General features: G+C 56.0%; 1 protein-coding gene across 1 annotated transcript; it reads right to left on the bottom strand.

Moving 5' to 3' along the window:
* Window positions 1-1,242: 1,242 nt before the first annotated feature.
* TFAP2E (transcription factor AP-2 epsilon) lies at window positions 1,243-18,592 on the bottom strand. The gene is made up of 7 exons (XM_062193253.1): window positions 18,566-18,592; window positions 17,817-18,293; window positions 17,241-17,292; window positions 6,489-6,711; window positions 5,112-5,230; window positions 4,537-4,678; window positions 1,243-2,009 (listed from the first exon to the last, which is right to left on the bottom strand). The coding sequence occupies exons 1-7, from the start codon at window positions 18,590-18,592 to the stop codon at window positions 1,727-1,729; spliced, it is 1,323 nt and encodes a 440-aa protein (XP_062049237.1). The 3' UTR covers window positions 1,243-1,726.
* Window positions 18,593-23,595: the final 5,003 nt, after the last annotated feature.

Genomic DNA, 23,595 nt, shown 5'->3' with positions numbered 1-23,595 from the left:
TGAGTTAGGGAAACAGTTTTTCAACACCTTAAACTGCAAAGGAAATAAATGGAGAAAGGATTTGTTTTATAAATTTGAGCAGTGAACCAGCAGATGGAGTTTCTCTCTCCCTCTCTGCCTCACAAATAAATTTTTAAAAAAGATTTATTTATTTGAAAGAGTTACAGGAAGAGAGGGGGAAGACAAACAGATCTTCCATCTGCCAGTTCACTGCCCAAATTCCCACAATAGCCAGGGCTGGGCCAGGCTGGAGCCAGGATCCAGGAGCCACAAGCTTTATCTGGGTTTCCCACGTGGGTGGCAGGGGCCCAGACACTTGGGCCATCTTCTGCTTTTTCCAAGATATTTTTAGCGAGCAGGATTGGAAGTGAAGCAGCCAGGACAAAAACCACCCATATGCGATCCCAGCTCCGCAGGAGACAATGCTGGCCCCTCAAATAAATTTTTAAAACAATGCCTTAAGGAGCTATATTAGAATTTTCATCACACACACATACAGACTTACCACAGTTATGGTAACATATCAGTCACATAGACCTAACAGCCTGGCTGGCATACTTACCCACAGGCCCATCAAGTCACTAATCACTTGACACACATCTGTCACACAAACCAGTAGGCACATGAGAATCCAAACAGACCCACCAACATCTGCACCCCCTCTTGGAGCTGCCCACAGCCCCCTCCTAAATTCTCCCCTTACAGGCTCCTTTTATCCCAGTGTGACCTCTTATTTTCCAGGTCCTGCCTCTCCCCAGTGACCTTGTCCTCTTAGGAGACAAATCTAGGCCTGGGCTAAAGAAGGACAGGGAGGCTTCCATATGAAAAAGTTTTATTAAGAGAATGAGAAAGCAACATGAGAGATAGGGAGGCACATCACCTGCAGGGCAAGAGAAACCACAGCAAATACAAAATCCCAGTGACAGCCTCAGGGTGACTGACATACCCCCAGTGACAGTCTTGGGGTACCTGACACACCCATCATCCTTCCTGGGCCACCCCAAAGCCCTCTGCAAGCAAAAGCACCCCCTCCCTCCTGGTCCAGCCAAAAACAGTGAAATAAGTCCCCACTGCACTGTGATAAATAAGTTGCACTAGACATCTTTAAACTTTCAAATTTAATGACAACATACATAAATAAATAGGACAGACAGCAGTAGTACCATGATGTGCAGCCTGGGTTCAGGTTCTGCAATTTGTGCTTTATGTTCTTTGTTCCTTGAGGGCCCCTCCTGTCTGCTTTTCTCCACACGTGGGAAAGGCCCAAAAAGCCCACTGGGCTCTCCTGCCAGCACCCGTTTTCTGTGGGTAGGAGATTCTGGGAGAAGGGGCGCCAGCTCCTCAGCACCTCTGTTTTGTTAACAGCTTCCCTCCTGCCATCAATAAAAAACAGGAAGGTGTCGGCCCCTAGGCGTACCCACTGCTGCGCAGGCACCCGGTGGGAAGGACTCTGCTCCGGGAGCCAGAGTTTTCACAATTTCCTATCCAAGCCCTTCTCAGCCATCAAGGGAGAGAAAATTGCACACGAGATAGACACCTGGGCCTTAACTTAGCAAGAAATGCCCACAGAGGCCACCCTCCCTTGAGCCAACGCAGATCCCTGACTCTGTGTCTGGATGAACGCCTGACTCGAATCCCACCTTTTAGTCCTTTCAGGTCCACCCTCAGGAGCTAAGACCTCTTTTCTGGCCTTGGGAGCCCCCTAGGGATGGGGCAGGGAAAACGGTTATTTCCGATGCTTGGCGTCCTTCTCCGAAGCCTTGGTTTCACCCTGCCCACTGCTCGCACTGCTTAGAAACATCTTGTCCAGTCCCTTGAGTGACTCCAGCAAGTAGTTCTGGAAGGCAGTTAGGGCAGCACAGATGGCGGGCCCGCCGAAGCCGTGGGTGATGAGGCTAAAGTGGGTCAGGCAGCTCTGCACTCCGGGTTCCAGGATGAGCGCTGGGCGGCTGTTGCCCAGGGGTGAGCGGTCCTGTGCCATCAAGTCTGCAAACTCCTTGCAGATCTGCCTGGTGCGGAAAGAGGGTCAGAGGTTTAAAAACAAAGGCTTGAGCCCAGAGAAGGACCTGCTGCACGCTGGGCACTTTCTATGCATTATCTATACAATTGCTTACCCTCCCGACAATCTGCACGTTTTACAGAAAAGAAACAAGTTCAGAGGAGTTAAGTGACTAGCCCTGTAGCACACAGCTAGTAAATGGCACATGCCAATACCCTACCGTCTCCCTGTGGATGACCTGTCCTCGCTGCCTTATCCAGGAGGGTCTCCTTGATCCCCCTGCCTACACAAGCACCTAGTGCTTCCCAGAAGTTTGTCTTTGAAATAACTATGGCCGGCGCCGTGGCTCAATAGGCTAATCCTCTGCCTAGCGGCGCTGGCACACCGGGTTCTAGTTCTGGTTGGGGCGCCGGATTCTGTCCCGGTTGCCCCTCTTCCAGGCCAGCTCTCTGCTGTGGCCCAGGAGTGCAGTGGAGGATGGCTCAAGTCCTTGGGCCCTGCACCCGCATGGGAGACCAGGAGAAGCACCTGGCTCCTGGCTTCAGATCAGCGCGGTGCGCCGGCCACAGTGCGCCGGCCGCGGCGGCCATTGGAGGGTGAACCAACGGCAACGGAAGACCTTTCTCTCTGTCTCTCTCACTGTCCACTTTGCCTGCCAAAAAAAAAAAAAAAAACAAACAAACCTAGGGAACAATCTAGAATCTGCCTTATACATCTGCAATAATAGCTGGCAGCAAACACTGAGGCCTAGATGCTGTGCCGACCACACTGAACGCATGAGCTAGCTTAATCCTTGCAAGAAGCCTGTTGTGTGCGACTGCCTCGGATGCACGAGGAGCCTGGTGTAGACACGTTCGATGACCTGCCAGAGGGCCCGAGCGGGAATTTGAATCCAGCGCCAGCTTGTGGTCATTGTTCGTGGCATTCATGCATCTTGTGTGTGACCCAGGCTACAGAATCACTCATCTTTCTGTCACCATGGAACCCCGCCAGTGTCTCAGACACACCTGGGACCCAGGAAGAGCTTGACTGGTGAGCTGGTTAATGCCTGAGGCCAGCCCGCCCTAGGTCCCTAGGTATGCGTCTCCAGGTACTGCCCTAGCGGCCGCAGCCTCAGTGCTGTCTCGGCTTGGAAGTCCTGTGAATCTGTGATTTTCCCCTGCTTCAGGGACTGGAGGAAAGCCTCCACGGAGGGACGGTACAGCTGTGACCCGAAGGGCTGGATTAGGTGGGGGACCTGGCCGGTGTCCTAAGCAGGAGCAGAAGGGCAAGCCCAAGGAGGTGTGGTCAGCCAGGGCGGGTGGGGGTGGTGGGGCCCTCACAGGAGCTTGGATCAGTCTACAGATTGGGGGTTCTCGATTCCACAATGGATCTCCTGTGGTCTGCATGTTTGTGTCCTCAAATTCCTCTGCTGAAGCCGTGCCCTGCAAGGCGATGAGAGCAGCAGGTGGGGCTTTGGTGGGGTGATTAGGTCACGGGAGTGCAGCCCTCATGAATGGGATTGCTGCCCTAAAAAGAGGCCAGACAGAGACGCTTACTCCTTCTACCACGTGAGGACACGACAGAAAGGTGCCATGGACCAGAGAGCGAGCCCTCAGCAGATTCTGAGTCTGACTTGATCTTGGACTTCCCAGCCTCCAGAACTGTGAGAAATAAACTATTTCTAAGCTGCTCAGTGTCTAGTATTTTGGTATAGCAGCCCAAATGCACTAAGACAGGGATCCTATTTGAAAAACTAAGTCTGGGGCCGGCACTGAGGCATAGTGGGCAAAGCCCCTGCCTGCAGTGCCGGCATCCCATATGGGCACCGGTTCAAGTCCCAGCCGCTCCACTTCGATCTGGTGCTCTGCTGTGGCCTGGGAAAGCAGTGGAAAATGGCCTAAATCCTTGGGCCCCTGCACCCGTGTGGGAGACCTGGAGGAAGCTTCTGGCTTCAGATCGACTCAGCTCTGGTCGTTGGTGGCCAGCTGGAGAGTGAACCAGCGGATGAAAAATCTCTCTCTCTCTCTCTCTGCCTTTCTGTAACTCTACATTTCAAATAAATAAAATAAATCTTAGAAAAAACTAAGTCTTAGTGGACTATTCGCTCATGAAACAGACCCTGAGGTACCCCCCCCCCCCAGCACCTTGTTTGAAAATGAATGCAGTAGCAGTGTGAGCCATGGGATACTCTTGGGCAGGGGCGCTGTGCGTGTGCAGTGAGGTGGAGGGGGACTCTGGGTGAAAGCCCAGGAGTGAGAGGAGGCCTGAGCCGAGGTCACAGGAGTCAGCTAAGGCCTGGAGCCTGATGGCGGTCACTGGAGCTAGGGCTGCTGGGCAGGGCTCAGGTGGTACACAGGAGGTTCGGGGTTTGGGGAGGCCCAGACTGGTGCTGCCATTGGGCAGTGAGTGTAGTGCCCACACATAGCTCTGCTAGCCTGTAGGTGACGAACCCACAGATGGTCACATGTGGTGCCCATATGTGGTGTCACATGGCTGCTCAGGAGTGGTGTCCATTGTACCTGTGTATGGTGCCTGTGCGTGCTGCCCTCACTCACTTGGCAGCCAGCAGCATGCTCTTGCGGCTATGCAGTCCCCCGGGGTCGGCATGCTGCCGGCACAGGTACTCAGCGGCTGCCTTGGCTGGGAACTCCGTCTCACAGACGTAGCTGAAGTCTCGGGCCAGGTGCACAGCCTCTCCTGCGGGGAAGGGAGCTGGCGTTACTGCCAGGTGTGGCTCTGAGCCTGGAGCCCAGCCTCGAGCCTCCAAGTCCCTGAAGGGGGCATCCTGCTTCTACAGATGCTGCCCTCTGATTTCCCTTGCAGCCCACCAGCAGCCTCCATTCCACTGCCCTCCCCTGGGGTCTCCAGAGCTGGGCTCCGAGCTCAGAGACAGGAGCCTGGCCCACCGTGTATCCCAAAGCCAGTCACCAGCCTCAGGAAAGTGGGCTCCTACCCCCTCATTCCTTTACCACATTCACACCCTTTACTGCACATGCATGTGTGTGCACTGTACAAACAGGATGACCAGAGATACACCTTACTCACGTGCTACACAGAGTACACACAGATACCACAACACTACACACGCCCACTCGCAGTCATGCTCATGCCTGCCCAAGGCCTCCCTCACCTTCTACCAACGAGGTCAGCAAGGTCACGTTGGCAGCCTTGCGACGGCCGGCAGGCAGGTTGAGCCCAATCTTCTCTAGCCGTTCCCGTAGGCACCGGCCACCATTCTTGGACTTGGCCCTTGACATGATAGGGAGAGAAAGACACACAACTGAGAGAAGCATGTATGCTAAATGACCCCAAAGAACCTTGTTGTCCCCACCAAGCCCTGTCGAGGCTTAGGTCTGGCCCTGGGCTGCTCTGGGGACTCTGAGCAAGCTCCCATCCTCTTCTGACCTCACAGGTTTTGCAGCCAAGACAGGATAAGGAGCTCCTCAATTCTCTGTCCCCTCAGCAGGAGGAACCAAGGTTGGGGAAGGATGGGCCAGCCCCTGTGGTCCTTTCCCCACAACTCAGCATGCCAGCTGCACCATCACCGGCCACCCAGGCACACACAGGCCTATATGCAGAGACAGATACACAGAGACATGCAGTGAGACACATAGGGAGACAGGTGCACACAACCACCTGGGACCTCACAGACACACAGGTGAACACACACTGAGGGCAAAGAACACAGAGACAAACACTGATGAGACAGATGTGTGCAGAGCCACAGGACACCAGGGACAGCAGGAACACAAGAGACATTCTCCCCAAGTCAGGATCCCAGGGGCTCCCACAGGTCCCTCCAGGGAGCTCAGAAAGACCAGGAATGAGGAGCTGGCTCCCATAACTGCACAAATGCAGCCCCACACAGAGGTGCAGACATGGCATGGTCACATGAGGGCTCCAGGTGTGCATGTGCAATTGCACACACACACAGTAGGAAACACTCCTGCCCTATAGGTCACTCACATGGGGACCCTGCTGGCCACCCTTCACTATGTACACATATGTGCATGCACACACACCTGGGTGGATGTACACACTATCCTCAGACTCATCAAAACTCACAGTCCTGAAGCAGAAGTACTCTTCCCAGGACAAGGACATGCACAGAGAGGACACACAACTATGAAGACAAACCATGCTCCCCACCCCAAAACACCCCAGCAATGCCTGTGCAGCGATGGGGAAGGGGCCTTAGGTCCGGGGGGAGGGGTGGAAGACAGCACCCTCTCTTCCCCAGACCCAGCCATGTCTGTCCTGTCCACTGTAGGCAAGTCTGCCCATCCCGTCTCTGTGCCTAGGCTCTGTCCCCTCCCTACCCCCAAGACCACAGACCTGTGGAAGCTGCTGGTGACCCAGGCCTGCCCCCAGAGCATGCACAATCCAGAGTTCCTGGGCCCTCGTCTCCCAGGGAGACTGAGGCAGGGGTGATGCAGTGGACTGGAGAGAGGGTGGCTCTCGGATGCCCTGAGGAGCCCGTGCGGGGACTGTGGGCTGACCTTCCTACCTGCGGAGGACGCCTCCCAGGAGGGAAGCGTTGAGGCACTCAGGAGGTGAGAGTCGCCGCTGCACCTCCCCCACCGTCACCTTGTACTTGGACGTCGAGCTGAGCAGCGAGAGCCGACCAGGCACGGAGCAGAAGACCTCACTGGGGTTGGTGATGCTGCCAACCAGGCTGTCTTTGGCCAGTGAGATGGCCGAAAGGCTGCTGGCTTTGGAGGGAATGGGGACTGTGGAGCAGAAGCAAGGGCAAGAGAGAGAGAGAGGGCGACACTGAGCCAGCGGCCACAGCACATGGCACAGGCCAGCTGTGGAGCAGGTGTACTGATGACGTGCCAGCTGCACACATGAAAGGTCCCAGCGCCTTTCAGAGGGAGGCCCTGTTGCTCTGCTTTACAAAGGGAGAAACCAAGGCCTTCGAGGTTACAGTGACTCGCCCAGGTTCATGCAGCTAACAGGTGTGGAAACTGAACCCACGGACCCCTCCTATAACTAGGCTTGTTCCTCTACCGCTTGGGCAGCTTCGCAGAGTCTCAGGGTTTGGAAGGTACCACCAGAGAAGCCTCAGCTTTTGGGGGACTCCTGGGTCACCATGGCAGGGCCTAGCTGGTGTGAGCAGCCCCAGGGAGCCCCCAACCTCTCCTTTCCCACTCATGATCCCCAAACTCCCACCCTCCCAGATCGGTGAGGGGCCTGGGGGCTCGGGGTATGGCCCTGCCGGACCTCCAGCCCTGGCTCCTTCCTGCCGAGTCACTCTGGGATGCTCAGGAATAAGGAGACAGGCTCTGGAGTCGTCTCTTTCCAACACTCCCTAATTATCTACTAATTATTGATAGTCTTGGCTCTAAAACAAAGTTCTTCCTGCAGTCTGACCTCCATCTTCCTGCTTAGCTGCTGGGGGTTGGGGTACAACATTGAGCATTTGCATCTTCAGAGGAAGCCCTTGGCCTTCTCAAGGGCTGAGAAAGCCTTTGTGTGTGCAGTGGGGCTAAGACTGCTAAGCACCCACTGGGTGGCCCACCAGGGGGCTACACTTATTGTTGACACTCCACAGATGAGGGGTGGAGAAGATGGGCGCCTAGAAAGGCGGAGAATCCTGCCTGGCAGACTGAGACCCAGCTGTAAGCCCCGGGACTTCAGTCTCAAAGGCAGTGAGTGCTTCGTCTTCCAGCCGTGCAGCAACCATGCACTAAGCACCTGTGTGACAGGAGCTGGGCCAGGCCTCAGCACACAGAGAGGTTTGGTCTCTCGTCTGCTGGAGAACCCCCACCCTTCCCCTGTCTGAACGAGAGTCCCCACCCTCCACCAGGCCAGGGACATCTCTCTACCCTGTCCTTCCATCACTGTGTCCTGTGGCCTGGGATGTAGCCCATTCTCTGCACACCTCGCCTTGCCACCTCCTCCATGCACTTCTGCACAGCCTCTGCTCCGGGCTCCCTTTCTTTCTGAAATGTGCACCAGTCCACAGTTCACAGCCCAGTGCCCAGTCAGTTCCCTGAGGGTCAAATCCAAGCTGTGTTGCTGGGCAGAATGATGTCACCTCTCCACCAATGAGTGCCCACAATATACCACGGGGTTTACGTGAACAGCTCTGTGGAGTGGATGCTTTTATCCTTGTCCCAGGTCAGAATGAAGAAACTAAGGGCGGGCATTGTGGGTGTAAGCCTCCTGCCCATACTGGAGTGCCTGGTTCTAGTCCTGGCTACTCCATGCTAATGATCCAACTTCCTGCTAATGCTCCTGGGAGACAGCAGGTGATGGCCCAGGTACTTAGTTCCTAGTACCTGGTTCCTCGTGAGATTGGGACTTCCTGGCTCCTGGCTTCTGCCTGGCTTAGCCTTGACTGTTGAGGCATTTAGGGAGTGAACCAGCAGATAGATCTCTTTCTGCCTCTCCTTTTCTCTCTTTCTGCATTTCTTTTTTTTTTTTAAGATTTATTTGAAAATCAGAGTTACACACAGAGAGAGAAGGAGAGGCAGAGAGAGAGACAGAGAGACAGAGAGACAGAGAGAGAGAGGTCTTCCATCCAATGGTTCACTCCCCAATTGGCCACAACGGCCGGAGCTGAGCCAATCCGAAAGCCTGCTGGATCCAGGATCTTCTTCTGGGTCTCCCAAGTGGGTGCAGGGGCCCAAGGACTTGGGCCATCTTCCACTGCTTTCCCAGGCCATAGCAAAGAGCTGGATCAGAAGAGGAGCAGCCAGGTCTTGAACCGGCACTCATATGGGATGCCAGCACTGCAGGCGGCGGCTTTACCTGCTACACCACAGCACCGGCCCCTCTGATTTTCAAATAAATAAATAAGTCTCTTTTTTAAAAATGAACAAACTGAAAATGCAGAGGTTACAATGGCACAGCACATAAGAAGCAGAAATGGGTCTAAGGCCTGACTGCTGGCTCTGCAGTTCCCCTCCTTAACCATCGCACTCCATCATCACCCTCAGCTGCGTTCTGGCTGCCACCTAGCCCTCTTGCCTGCTCCCCACTTGTCCTCTGGGCTCGAGACCCACGCTACCAGTGGAAATCACATGTAGGCATTTCCTGGTAAGCACACTGTCCACTTAGAGCCCATCTCAGTCCAAATACACAGCAGCCACTCACAGTTAGAGGCCACTGGAGTGGAAGGCACAGCTGTAGAAGTCCAAGGGCAGGAGGGAGATGACAAGCAATGTAAGTGAGATGTGGACACTGGGCAGAAGTGGCCACTCTGTATAAAGCCACAAACCCAGCATTCCCCTGAGTAGGGCCCTTGCTCCCCTCGGCCTCGGTAGGGACCGTCCCAGACTCCCCCAGCCCCATCCCTGTCCTGACTGTCCTGTCTGTCCCCACACTGTCGTCTTCACCCAGCCGAGGCAGGGTCATGGCATAGGTGGCCCTCAGTGAATAAATGAGTGAATCAAGGGCCCTGGGAACCAACGTGGGGACAGGGCGACGCCCACAGCTCAGATGTCAGGGTGGCCATGAGGGGAGCCTCATTCCTTTGTTAGCAACTGAGCACAAAGCTACCCTTCCTCCCGGCCCCCTGTTCAGGCCCCAGCTAGGGTAGGTGGAGAATGAGCACAGTCCCACCCCAGGCCGGCTCTCTGTCCCTGGGACAGGGCCAGAACTGGGGTAACCTGGGAATCAAGGCACACGGCATTTTAATACAATCTTCTTAAAAACTAATGTAGTGGCAGCATTGAGGTGTAATGAGTTATGCTGCTGCCTGCAGTGCCGGCATCCCATATGAGAGCTGGTTTGAGTCCCAGCTGCTCTACTTCCCATTCAGCTCCCTGTGAATGGCCTGGGAAAGCAGCAGAAGATGACCCAAGTGCTTAGGCCTCTGCCACCCACGTGGGAGACCTTGAAGAAGCTCCTGGCTTCAGCTCCTGGCCCAGCCCTGACTATTGCAGCCATTTGGGGAGTAAACCAACGATGGAAGATCTCTCTCTCTCTCTCTCTCTCTGTCTCTCTGTCTCTCTGTCTCTCCCTCTCTTTCAAATAAATAGTAAAAAAAAAAAAAAAAAAAAAAAGGAAAAATCTATGATGAACAAAACATCAAAATTTTCCATCAAGGCAGGCTCTGCCTCACTCACCTCAACCTAAGCCTGCCCCTGCCCCTGCCCCTGCCCCTGCCCAGCGTGAGGGCCAGGATGTCCCGACTCAGTGGGCACCAGTGCCCTCCTTCTCTGCCCTCAGCCGCGTCTCCCAGGCCTGCGCACACCATCCCCAGGTTCTCTCTTAGCTTTGTCCCTCTGCGCTGAAGGGACTTTCTGGGGTGATGTATCTTGGTATTTTAGTGGTTACATTTATCAAAACTCATAGAAATGTACATCTAAAAAGGATAAACTATACTGTATATAAATTATATCTCAGGTTTGACTTCAAAAGCATAAAACTACAGGGGCAGGCATTTGGCCTAGAGGTTCAGACACCCACATCCCCCACTGGAGTGCCTAGGCTGGGTCCCTGGCTCCACCCCTGACTCCAGCTTCCTGCTGATGCAGACGCTGGGAGGTTCAACTAATCAGGTTCCTGCCACTCACATGCGAGACCTAGCTTGAATCCCTGGCTCCCAGCTTCAGCCCCCAGCCAGGGGTTGTTACTGCAATCTGGGGAGTCAACCAGGGGGTGGGATATCTTTATCTGCCTCTGTTGCTCTGCCTTGCAAAGAAATAAAAATTAAATACATAAAACCACACACTGATCAGTTAGAAATAAAAAGGGCAAGGTGACTGTCTTCCCTCCCATCAGCCCTAGCCAGAAGAGGGGGTCAGAGGAAAAGGAAACTCTCCTCCAGCAGCCTCCTCCATCCAACTTCGACTAACTACAGGAAAAAGGTATGTTCTCGTCATAGACACACCAATGATGCTGTGCATACGGGCACTTATTCAGCAGACAGACACAGCCTCTGCCCTCCGCGAGCGTGTGAGAACGTGGTAGTGTGCACGTGGCCGTCTGCAAGTGCTTCTCCTGTGGATGCCTCTGCAAACAGGTGGGGCTGAGAGCAAGTGCACGACGTGGCACAGGGACACGTGATCATGTATATGAATGACAGACCATGCTGCTTCCCCTACTTTCCCCTTTCCCTCAGAGCCTCTTCTTTCAAAAATGGCAAGGCAGGGAATGAGGGGGCCAGTGTTGTGGCACAGCAGGTTAAGCTGCCACTGGCGATGCCAGCATCCTCTATCAGTGTGCCAGTTCAGCTCCCTGCTACTTGGCTTCTGATCCAGCTCCCCACTAATGTGCGTGGGAAGGCAGTGGAAGATGGCCCAAGTACTTGGAGCCCTGCCACCCATGTGGGAGATCAGGATGGAGTTCCAGGCTCCTGGCTTTGGCCTGGCCCAGCTCTTGCTGTTGCAGCCATTTAGGAAGAGAACTGGCAAATGGAAAATCTCTTTGTCTCTGTCTGTCGCTCTGTCACTCTCCCTTTCAAATTAATTAAATAAGTAAATCATAAAAAAAAAAAAAAAGAAGCCCAAGGTTAGGGAAGCAGGTGGGCTAGGAAAGGAGTAGACAAGGAGGTAGGAATTAAACTAACATGCACTGCAGAAGGAAGCTGGCATTCGTCCCCAACATCCACAGAACAGCCCTTCCCATGGCGACTCCTGAGCTGAAATGAGCTCCTCATGGTGTCCCCAGGTCACACACACAGAAGCCATTAACAGACACAAGAGCTCCCAAGCTGTCAGACAACACACACACATTTATGCACTTTGTCCACACATGGTGGATATAACCTGGGGAGTGTACAACAGACTCTCCAGAAGGCCTGTTAAGATTGCAATTCCTTGTAAAAGAAAACAGAGGAGAAATTTCTATGACTCTGGGCTAAGTAATGAGTACCTTAGATAGAACACCAAAAGCATGGCCCTAAAAGAGAATACTGAGAAATTGTGCTTCATCAGAAATGTAAAACGCTTGCACCTCAAAGACACTATGAGGGGGCCGGTGCCATGGCTCACTTGGTTAATCCTCTGCCTGTGGCACTGGCATCCCATATGGGCGCCAGGTTCTAGTCCCGGTTGCTCCTCTTCCAGTCCAGCTCTCTGCTGTGGCCTGGGAAGGCAGTGGAGGATGGCCTGGGTGCTTGGGCCCCTGCACCCACATGGGAGACTGGGAGGAAGCTCCTGGCTCCTGGCTTCGGATCAGCACAGTGCTGGCCATTGTGGCCATTTTGGGGGTAAACCAACGGAAGGAAGACCTTTCTCTGTCTCTGCCTCTCAACTATCTATCTGTCAAATAAATAAATAAATAAAAATCTCTTAAAAAAAGACACTATGAAGAAAATGAAAAGACAAACCACATACTGGAAGAAAATACTTGTAAATCATATATCTGATGATATATATCCAGAATATATAAAGAATCTTTACAACTCAATGACAATCTAATCAGGAAACCATCAACGATGTGAACAGAGATTTCACTCAGACAGACAGATGAGCACGAACAAGTGCTCAACGCCACGAGTCATTAGGAAAATGCAAATGAAAACTGTACTGAGATACCACAAGGTGTTTATAATAACAGAGGCAGCCAATGCCAAGTGTCGGTGAGGATCTGGAGAAACTGGAGCACTCCCACGTGGCTGCTGGAAATGTTAGTACCCTCACTTTAGCAAGTGCCTGGGTAGATTCATAAACATTAAATATAAACTCATGATACAATCCAGCAATTCCACTCCCAGGAATTTACCCAAGAGCAATGAAAACATATGTCCACACAAAGGCATGTCTATGAATCATAGCAACATTATTCGTGATAGCCAAAAAGTAGAAACAACCCATCAACTGAACAGTACATCGACAAAATGTGTTACATCCGTACCATGGGGTACGACAGAGCTGTAAAAAGAAACAGACTCAGCAAATACAACAGGAATGAGCCTCAACACCAGTATACTAAGTAAAAGAAGCTAGATGCGGGAGCTGCATATTTATATATTTGACTTACGTTACATGCCCAGAATATGCAAATTTATAGACAGAAAGCACATCAGTAGTTGCCTAAGGCTTGGGGTGTGAATGGGAATTAACTATAAATGAGAAGGAAGAACTGTAGGGAGTGATAGAAATGTCCAAAATGGACAGTGGTAATAGTTAATGAAACACTGTGCATTTACCAAAAAGCATCAGATTGCATATTCTCATAGTGGGAGAATTCCTGGTCTGTAAATTTTACCTCAATGAACCAGCTTAAAGATGCAAGTTGCAGGGCCACAATTCCAGGGGGACTCCTACTCTGCAGACATAAAGTGGTGCCAGAGAAATCCGCCCTTCTCAACAGCCCCTCTCCGGGCATCCTGATACAGAGGGCTCCCTGGCCTGCACTTAGGGGACCGCTGGTCCAAAGCCTGGGAGTGGGGACAGTGGAGGAGGCAGACAGGAGGGGGGGGGGACTCTTCCCCAGCCCAGCTGAGTCTCCTCATGCCCCAGAGGTGTTTGTTAAGCTCCCTTCTCATCAGCTGCCAGAAAGTTGCTTTTAAATATACCTTTTATTTATGTGTATATGTAAGTATTTAAAAGGCAGAGTTACAAAGAGAGGGAGAGACAGACAGGAGAGAGATCTTCCATTTGCTGGCTCACTCTCCAAAAGGCTGCACTGCAGTGGCCGGCCCAAAGCCAGGACTCCACCTGGGCCTGGCACGTGCATGGCAAGGGCCCTTTTAGCAGGGAGCTGGATCGGAGGTGGAGCAGCCAGGGCTCAAACCACTGCACAGACGGGATACCCGTATTGCAGACTGTGACTTAACCCACTGCGCCACAAGGATGCCCGCCCCCAAATCTAGCTTTTCACTTGCCCTGCTCTGAGCTCTTCCATGGCTCCCACCATCCTCAGATAAAGTTCCAACTCAATCTGCCCTATAGGGCATTGTTCTTTTTGTTGCTTTCTGAGGCAGACCGTAGCCTGGGAGGCAAGTGAGGAAGGGTTGTGGAAGTATAACAACAGATTCTGGTTTTATGAATGTTTTTATATTTTGGTTATCAACAATTTTAAAAATTATTTATTTTTAAATGCTACATTATTACTTATCTTGGAATGGGCATTTGGCACAGAAGTTAAGACTTGGGATGCCCGCTTGCTATCCTGGAGTGCCTGGGTTCAAGTCCCGCCTCCACTCCTGATTCCAGCTTCCTGTGGAAGTGTACCCTGGGAGGCAGCAGGTGATGGCTCAAGCACTTGGGTCCCTGTCACTCATGTGGGAGACCCGTGCTGGGTGCCAGCTTTTGGAGAGTGAGCCAGTGGATGGAAGATCTGTCTCTGTCTCTCTGCCTTTCAAATAAAATGAAAATAAATTAAAAATGTAAGAACACATATTATTTGATTAGTGAGCTTTTTGACATCCTCTTCATGACCTCACCCACGTCCTGGACTCTGCTTGGAGATGCAGGCAGGAGCCCAGACCCTGGCACCTCCCTTCTCCTTCCCCAGACCCCGGGGAGGGTGACAGTCTACATCAGTCCCAGCCCTGAAGACCCCCTGAGATGGGACAATGTCACCTGCCAACAAGAATTCCCCACCCCCCGAAGGGGAGGGGAAATACATCCCAATTCTCTTCTGTAAGTCACTCCCCTCCAGCTGCGACGCTGTAACCTGAACTCAACTCCACTCTAATTTTTGCAACCAGCGGCTGCCACCTGTGTGTGCTGTGCCTAAAAGGGTGAAAGCAGCTTTTTCAACACCTTCTCTCCCAAGGCAGTCAGGCTTCAAAATCTGCCACTCAGTCATTCAACAAGCACCTACCACGCACCTGGTCCAAATGTCCCTTGTTTAGGGGGCGGCCCAACCGCTGGCTCTCAAGCCCCTCCCCAAGCTCTCCCGGTGTCCTGTGCTGACCGCTCACTGCACTTCTCAGCTGGGAAACATGCCTGGTCCAGCTCCACCCCGCCTACCACCCGTCCACCTGCTTTCGGTGTCGCTGGAGCTGTTGCAAAACCAGAGATGACAATGCAGGCAAAAACCCGGAGTCAGTCTCTGCCCTGCCTGCCACCCCTTGACCCACACTGGGGCTGCCAGGGGCGGCGGACCTGGAAGGGTGGGGTGGGGTGGGGGCTTCGCAGTATCGGAGTCAGCGGAGATTTTACGCCCCTGGTCTGGGACCACAGTTTCCAGTCCCCTCTCTGCTGCACCGGCCAAGACCAGGCCCGGGGCCCCCGGGCAGAAGGGAGGACGCTTCCGGTGTGGGGCGGTTCAGACCCCGAATGACCGCGTCACAGCCGCCCCCGCCACCAAGGCCAGGAGGACCCAGAGCGATGCCCCTTTAATGCCGGGGCGCCCGCGGGATAGAGTCCGCAGGGTGCACCGGAGCCTCTGGTGCCATCCATCGGAAGGGCCTGAGGACGAAGGGCATTAAGCCATCGGCCCGACGATGACCCGAGAGCTTGAGAAGGGTCAGAGTGGACACTGCCTGCCACGGAGCTGCAACCGGGCACGCCCTCGGGGCTGCAAGGCTCAACCAGCTGCGGGGCGCCGGGCTACCCGCACAACAATCAGCGAGCAGTGCGAGTTCGCCATCCGAGAAGCAAGCCTACTGCCACTTCCCCCTTTGCTGTGGAACCTTGAGCGGGGATTCCACGTCCCGAGTGGGGCGCCCAGGCGCAGCCTCTCGCTCGGGGGTTCGGGTTGCCACGCTCCTCCCTGCCGCCCGCGGCCACCGACCCGCTGGGCCCTGCTGGTGTGCGCGCACTCGCAGTGGTCTGAGATGCTCAGCGCCAAGGGACGCTCCCCAGCCACATGCTGCCTTTGCGGATCCCGGTGCCCTTCCAAGGACTGGGGAATCCTGGAAGTTGATGTCTTTGGAAAGAAATCAACTCTGGGGCAATTCCAGTCTCTCCTCATGTCCTGCCTCCTGGCCGGGGATTCAGGATCACGGTGCTCAGCGCAAGAGGCAATCCGTCTCCTCGACTCCAGGGCAGAGGTCTCCCAAGTCCCTTCCCAAAATGCAGTCTTAGCTCCCCAGGGAGTCAGGGGAACAAGGTCCCAGCCCCTTGAGCTCAGCTGGAGTTGGGATGGAAGAGGGGGCGGGAGGGGGAGCCCCTGGGGTGGCAGAACCAGCTCTCCCTTCCCCCCGTGGGGTTGCAGAAGAGCTGGTCCAGTGCCAGCGTCCTCCCTATGGCCCTCTCCATGACAGCCTCAATTCCCAGACACCCTCCCCACCACACCCCCGCCCAAGTTCAGAGCACCCTGTCCCTTCTTCCACCTACTCCAACCTCCAGGCCTTTCAGCCAACTCCCAGCCCCTGCCCCGCCCCTACTCCCACCCACCCTGAGCCTTCCTGGAGAGCAGGTGGAGGGAAAACAGAGCCTTGAATTCACTTGTTTGAAAGCACTGGCCACGGGGCTCTCGTGGGCTTGGAATCCCCTCCTGCACAGACCCAGAGCTAGGGAGCTGGCCCACCTCCCGGGCCCTTTCTGAGTCTGTGCCCCTTCCTGTCTCTGTGTGTGTCTCCTTTCCCAGGGAACCCCAAGAACTTGGTCCTTGGGGGAAAATCCACTTGAGTGGGTGTCTCACCCTGGCTTTTGCAAAGGTAAACACCCCTGAAAATACACAGGGAGGGACCTCACGTTTGTAGACACCCTCAAAGAACACATTCCAGGTCACACGGAGAACCTTCATGCACGTGGAGACCCCCAAACACAGAGCAATGTGTCCCAACACACACAGAGAGCATCAAATACACACAGCAGACATCCACGCACCAAGAAACGCAAAGCCACGCAGGAAAGGAGCATGGAGCCACACACAGGCCCCTGACGGACGCCTACAGCAGCAGCCACCACCCGGCCTCACGCGCCACACTCTCACACCAGCTTCCCTCCTCCCAAATGGCCAGAAGCTCCGGGTGAGAGCAAACGGCCTGGGGAGATTAGAACACGCGCCCACCCATCAGCCCAGCAGGGCCAAGCTGGCAAGGAAGGGGCACAAAGCGATACGAAGGCCCTGTAAGCCGGAAATCGTTTACCCAAACCCACGGGAACAGCGCGCCCGTCCCCACCGCCGAGGACACACGGAAGTGGCCCAACTCTGCATCCACAGGAGCACCCTCCACCCGGCACCGTCAGGCTCAGGCCCAGCCCGGGCGGCTCGCCCCAGGGGACCAGCTCGCCAAGCCCGCGCCGCTGCCCAGCACTTGGCCCGGCCCGCAGCCTCGCCGCCCCTCTTCTGGGCCGGAACAAGCTCCCGGCGGCGGCCCCCGGCGGAAAACATGGGTCCGTGCGTCTGGGGCCTGCGGCGTCTCGCCCGGCACTGCCCCCGCGGACGCACGGGCATTCCTTACCTTTTTTGATCACTGACTGGTCCAGGAGGCTCATTCCCGGCTCATCCACGGCCTGCAAGCAGAAAAGGGCGGCGTGGATCGCGTGGCCGTCGCTTCCCAAGCCCCCGCTGCGCTGTGTCCCTATGGGCTCCGCCTAATGCGCACCTGCGGCCGCTACGTGCGGGACCTAGAATCGCCGCGCTTTGGGTCCCATCTGCGGGCGGGCTGGTGGCCTGGGAACCTCGCCTTAGACGGGCAACTACCGTGCGCCTCTTCGCACCAGGTGCGGCTGCCCCAGCAGCAGCCCGGGCCTGGGCAGGGATGCCCCGTGAGGCTCAACCGCACAGAGGGGACGGAGGGAAGCAGCCCGGTCCCACCGAGATACGCCGCCTTCGGGCACTGCTCGCGGGCCTGGGGCCGGGCCGTCTGAAGGTCCAGACCCTGTCTAACCCAGGTATCCTCGGAGTCTCGAGGGAAGCGATGCGGGCCCGGAGGAAACTCGGGGGGGGGGGGCGTTTGCACTGATCGCTTTTTTGGTCCCCAGCCAGGCTGCAGAATCACCTGTCCTCCGCACATCCCCGAGCTCTCCGGCCTCACCTGCAGGTCCTCCAGGCCAGGCGGAGCTGCCAGCCCCGGAAGACCGAGGGGCGCGTCGGCCAGGCCGTGCGCGCCGTCGGCCAGGCCGTGCAGGAGCCTGGGCACAGCGGCGGCGTAGTCGCGGCGCGGGTCGAGGCCCAGGGCGCGGGCGGGCGGCGCCAGCAAGCCGGGCGGCTCGTCGTGGGCGCGGGCGGCGGCGCGGGGCGCGGCCCAGGCGGCTTGCGGGGGCTGCGGCTGCGCCAGCGGCGCCAGGCCGCCGTACGGGTCTCCGGCCAGGTGCGGAAAGGCGGCGGCGGCGGCGTCGGGCGCTTGGCCGTAGGGCAGCGGCGGTTGCGGGTAGGGCGGCGGGAAGTAGGGCGGCTGGAAGTCGGCGGCGGCCGGCGTGTGACAGAGCGGCGGCGCCGGTCCATAGGCCGCCTGCGGCAGGGACGACAGACGGGCCCCGCCGGCCGCTGCGCCCAGCCCGTCGGGGCGCTCCTGGGGACGGAGAGGGGCGCGTTAGACGACGCACTGGCACTGAAACGACCGCCGCCCGAGGGAGTCCTCCAAAGCTCGCGTGGGCCCCGCTGCCGTCCCTTCCCGGGGCCCGAAGTCCGTCTCGGGATGACCCGCGGGGCGAACGGGCCGGCGCTCTCCGCGGGCCGAGTCTCCGCGGCGCCCGCCCGCCCGGAGTTCGTTGGCGCGGGGACGGGAGCCCGTGCAGGGCCCGGCGCTCCGGCTCCTCGACCCCCCGGTGCGGGGCTACTCACCATGGCGGAGTAAGTGTGCACCAGCATGGGGCGGCTGGGGCGCGGGCGCGGGGCGTGGCGGCGGCGGAGCCCTCGCCCGACGGCGAGCGCGGTGGGCAGCCGGCCCGGCCCGCGGGACTCTCGGGGCGGCGGCCGGGTGCACCCGGGCTCAGGGACCGGCAAGCATTCGTTCCTCAGCAGTAGGTGGCCCCGGGCGGATCCATGGAGGCGGGACTGACGGGCGCCGCTCGCACTTGGGGAAAGTCGGCGCGGGCGGGTGCCCAACGCCCGCCCTTGGCTCTCTGAGCGCAGCCCGCTCCATGCACTCCAGTTATAGTGGCGGGGGCGCGCCGGGCCTCCGGGGGCGCGCATTAAAGAGGCAAGCTGTGGCCGCTCTCTCCCTTCTCCCCAGCGACCGCCAAGGGGGAGGCGTGGCTTTGGCGAGACCAGCGGGGGTGTGTGTGTGTGTGGGGGGGGGGGAGGCGTGAATTCGACCCCTACTGGTCTAAGCCGCCTTGTGGGCTCTCAGCTAGCAGCTGCAGTGAACCAGAGAAGGAGTTGAGGCTGAGCTCCGATGCTCTACGTTTTCTACTTCCATGGCGTCCTTGCCTTTGAGCAAAGCACCACACTTGGCTGGCCTCAGTGTCATCGTCTGTAAAATGGGCATCCGCCATTTCTCGACCCAGCCCACCGGCCTTGGGATGCAATGAGCCCTGGGGAATGTGGAAGAAGTCTGCAGGCTGCAGACTCAGACCCCCAGTTCGTGTGCACATGTGTGCTGAGGGCCCAGTGCAGTCTCCCGGAGGGGTTCCAGATCAGAACTCCTCCAAGGGTGCCCACTTCTCTCAGTACTCACAATGACTTGAGCCAGAGTCTGGAAGGAGGTTGGAATCACGGACGGGCCAGAGGGAGTTGCCTGGAGTGGGGTTGGCATGAGGTGCACCTGACAAGGTGCCAGGATGTTCCTGGGCTGATGGAGGGTAGCACTGGGATGTCCAGAGGCTGTGGAGGGAATCTGCTGCGACTTAGGCATGTGGCCGGGTGCCTGGGGGCTGCACTGACATGCACGGGCCCTGTGTTTGTGTGTTGCCAAGGCTGTCAGGTGTGTTCCCCACTTCTGCAGTCCCTCCCTCCTTCTCTCTCCTAAAATCCAACCTTCCCTTCTCAAGAGGCCAAGACAAGAATCCAAGAAAGGAAAATGAGAGGGAAGCTGGGGAGAATGGACGTGACGCAGGAAGACGCACAGGTAGAGGTCGTGGCAGCGAAGCCGCTGATTACATAATGTTGGCTGTTGGTGGCCATTTGGGGAGTGGAAGATTCTCCCCCCCCCCCCAACTCTGTTTTTCAAATAAATAAATAAATAGATTTATTTATTATTTGGAACTGGGCCAGGCTGAAGCCAGGAGCCAGGAACTTTTTCTGGGTCTCTGGCATGGATGCAGGGGCCCAAGCACTGGGGCCATCTGCTGCTGCTTTCCCAGGGACATTAGCAGGGAGCTGGATCAGAAGTGGAGCCACTGGGACTTGAACCGGTGCCCACAAAGGATGCCAGCCCCAAAGATTCGTCACTGGGGACTTTCCCGTGGGTGGTGTGGTGCAGCTGATCAAGCCACTGCTCTCAATGCTAGCGTCTCCTGTGGCGCAGCTGATCAAGCCACTGCTTTCAATGCTAGCGTCTCCTATCGGAGGGCAGATTTGAGTCCTGGCTGCTTTGTTTTCCCATCCAGCTCCCTGCTGATGTGCCTGGGAAAGCAGTGGAAGATGGCCCAAGTACCTGGGCCCCTGTCACCCCCGGGGGGGACCTGGGTGTGGGGTTCTGGGCTCTTGGCTTCAGCTTCAGTTTGGCCCAGCCCCAACCGTAGCAGCCATTTGGAAAAATGAACCAGCAGATGGAAGACCTCCTTTTCCCTCTGTGTCTCTGCTTGTCAAAGAAATGAGTAACATCTGAGAAGAACTTCGCAGAGACTGAAATCACCATGGAGGGTGGTGAGTGAAGCGGGGTTGGCAGCTCGGGCAGCTTCCTGTGCAGTCTGGATCTGAGGTCCGGGTGCGTGCGCGAGTGTGTGTGATTTTCTCAAGCTGCCGGCGAGGCCTCGGTGCCTGGCACGTGGGTTGTTGGGCTCCCCGGGAGAAGTCCAGGAGGACAGAGGAGGAGGACGTCCTCGCTCCGCTCTGGGCGTCCCCGTGCTCTCTCCAGCAGGCGTGGGAAGGCCAGAGTGACAGCTGGGACTCTGCCTGGTGGCTTCCTGGGGTTTCTTCTCCCTACTTCCTGCAGCTAAGACACTGGTTTGTTGTCTCACGCCCCTCCCTCCTCCTACTCTGACCGCTGTCTCCTCTCTTCACCCCTGTCCTTGACGTCAGTTACTCACTGGCAGAGTAGAAGCGTTTGCCTTTTCTTGCTATCTGTGCCTTCTGAGCGAATCCCTTCCTCTCAAGTCTTTCAGGACCCTCTGTCCGCTGTTGCCTCCCAGCCGTGTCATCCCCAGTCTGCACCTCTCCCTGCAGACCCGGAGCCACAGTTCTAGCTGTCAGTGGGCTGGTCCCTCCAGGTGTCTCTTTGCAGCCACCTGAAACTTTCCAAGACCCAAAACTGCACTCCCTATCCCAGCCACGCCTACTGCCGACCCCAACCTGCTGTGCCGCCTGTGTGCTTTGGTTCTATGAATGGCACCACCAGCCTTCACGTTCACAACTTGCCAATTGTGCCTGAAGAGCCTTGGATCGCCATTTCTGACCCATAAGCACCTGCCCATGGGATGCCCACGCAGGAGACTTGAGGGATCCCAGAAGGCACTCAGCACTTGGCTCTCAGCACCTTACCCTGCCTTATTCTTTCTCACGGAACAGAAGTTCTCCAAGGGTGGATCTTGGACCAGCATCAGCAATAATACCGGGGAGCTTGTTGGAAGTGACAGTTCTTAGAGCCCATCCGAGACCCACTGGATCAGCAGATATGGTGTAGAACTCGACAGTTTGTTTTATTAAATCCTTAAGGAGATCTGGAAGCACACTAGCATTTGAGAACCCCTGGTTAGGCCATTGCCACACCCCTTGGCTGCTCTCCTGACTTCATTCACGTCCCTTTCCGTATAGTTCCAACTCCAGTCAGTGACAAGTGTGGCTGGCCCATGGTCCCTCCATCCTGAAAACTCTCCTGGGGCTCCCCATGGCTCATCTTCAGGAACGAGGGTTTGAACACCCTAGTCAGCTTTCCAGCCTGCGGTAGTGACTAACTTTGCTTTCCTGTTTTATAAACTACTTCATAAAAAAAAAAACTTGAAGGAAACACAGGAAAATACGTCTATCAGTGTGGCTGGTTTTAGATGGTCGGTCAGTAAATGCTTACCGGGTCACTGGTGAATGAGTGCCTCAGGCTATTAAGAAAGGCTCCACGTGAAGCTGACCCTGGGTAGCCAGACACGGAACCCAAGCACAGTCCGCAGGAACTCTGACACATGAGTGATGTGGGGTGTGGCCTCTAGGGAGGGACGCTCTCATGATTGGCTGCTGCTGTAGAGCTCCCCCAAAGCCCAGGGTCCCATGTTTTCAGACTCTGGGGTCCTCACTTTCTAGGACATGGAGGTTGCACACCTCCTTGTCTGGGACACATGCCCACATGTGACGGTTGTGGGTGCACACAGTTACACGTGCAGACATCGCTGGGATCCTGCGGGCACACAACATCCACAGGAACATTTATGGGGAACACAAGTACACATGGAACACAGGGCATGAATTGACATGGGTGTGCATGCTCACAACACATGCTGACTCCCATTGGGCACAGCTGGCATCTCTCTCTCCTACTAGGCTCTATTCCCCCACCTCCCCTTTTCAGTGAATTTGAGTTTGGACTTTATGTTAAGAAAAAACTCAGTTCTGCCCATCCTTTGAGAACCTGTTTTGGACCCAGTTGTATGTGCAAGGTGGGGAAATTTGGCAGAAGGCGGTGCTCAGGCGCCACCTCGTGGTTTTATCTCACAACTGCAGCTCAGATCTTTCCCACTTGCAACTTAGCAACAGCAAGGCGTCTCTGCAAATTATCCTTCCAGCTCCGGAGCCCACACTTCATTCAAGTCCAGAACTTGGTCTGCCTTGTATTAATGGAGCTTTTCTGGCTCTGGGTCCCCCGTGCACAAGGGAAGCACCTTGCCAGTAGGGACACAAGTGGTTGTCACTTGCTTCGGGTCCCTCCCTTCTCTCTTCACTTCTCCAGGTGAGCTCAGTCGCTTCCAGGACTTGAAGAGCCCTCTGTATCTGACAACCTCCACATCTGCCGCTTGCCCTGACTGCAGAAAGCAGCTGTCCCTTGGCTGTTCCACAAGCACAAGTTCACCATTTACCAAACAGTACATTTCTGTCCCAGTGTTTCCTGGGCCAGTGAACGGCCCCATTGTCCATGCACTCAGTGGCCCTGACCAGGAATCTGGGAGTTATCCTTGAACCCCTGCTCCCTTTTCCTTTATCCGTCTTCACTTCCAATCAATCACCGGCTTCGGCAGACTAACTCCTACCTCGCTCTCTCCCATCCTCACTACGGCTGACTCTTTCCCTCTGAGCTCCCCGTCTCAGTCATCCCTCCTAGGGCCAGCCATCTTTCTCAAATGCAAACTGGAACACATGCAGCCTGCCCCCAGATCTGCAGGCATGATCCTGTTATGGGTGCTTCAGAGCTTGGCATGCCAGGCCCGTCCCCTCCGGGCCTTGCCCACTGGTCCAGTGGCATCTCCCACCACTCCCCGCTCCAGCTCCACCCCCACCCCGCAGCAGCGATGAAGGCTGGCAGTTTGGAAGCGCATGTGCCTTCATGTCGGCTGTCCCTCTGCTTGTCCACCTGGCTCACGCTGCCTTGCCCTCAGCTCCCAGAGCAGAGGCTGGCTCCAAGTTTGTCTGCACTTGTTCAGTTGGGCTGAAGGCAACCGAGCTGCAGCCACACAGATGCCATGGTGCTTCCTGTTACAGTGTGGACTCCCCTCTAGATTATAAGCAGCCTGAGGGCAGGGTCTGACTTTTCCTATTTACCACCGGAGAATCCATGCTAATTTGGCTTT

The sequence above is a fragment of the Lepus europaeus genome, chromosome 5 (genome assembly GCF_033115175.1).
Source record: "Lepus europaeus isolate LE1 chromosome 5, mLepTim1.pri, whole genome shotgun sequence".
Lineage (NCBI taxonomy): Eukaryota > Metazoa > Chordata > Mammalia > Lagomorpha > Leporidae > Lepus > Lepus europaeus.
The sequence above is the reverse complement of the archived record's forward strand: the minus strand, read 5'-3'. Positions and strand labels throughout refer to the sequence as shown.

What these genes read in the sequence shown, in the direction of transcription:
- TFAP2E (XM_062193253.1), bottom strand. Translation starts at nt 18,592, where the DNA reads ATGCTGGTGCACACTTACTCCGCCATG. An exon ending in GCTGACCTCGTTGGTAGAAG is followed by an intron (nt 4,679 to 5,111) that starts GTGAGGGAGGCC and finishes CCTTCCCCGCAG; the next exon opens with GAGAGGCTGTGCACCTGGCC. An exon ending in AGCATGCTGCTGGCTGCCAA is followed by an intron (nt 2,010 to 4,536) that starts GTGAGTGAGGGC and finishes TTTCCGCACCAG; the next exon opens with GCAGATCTGCAAGGAGTTTG.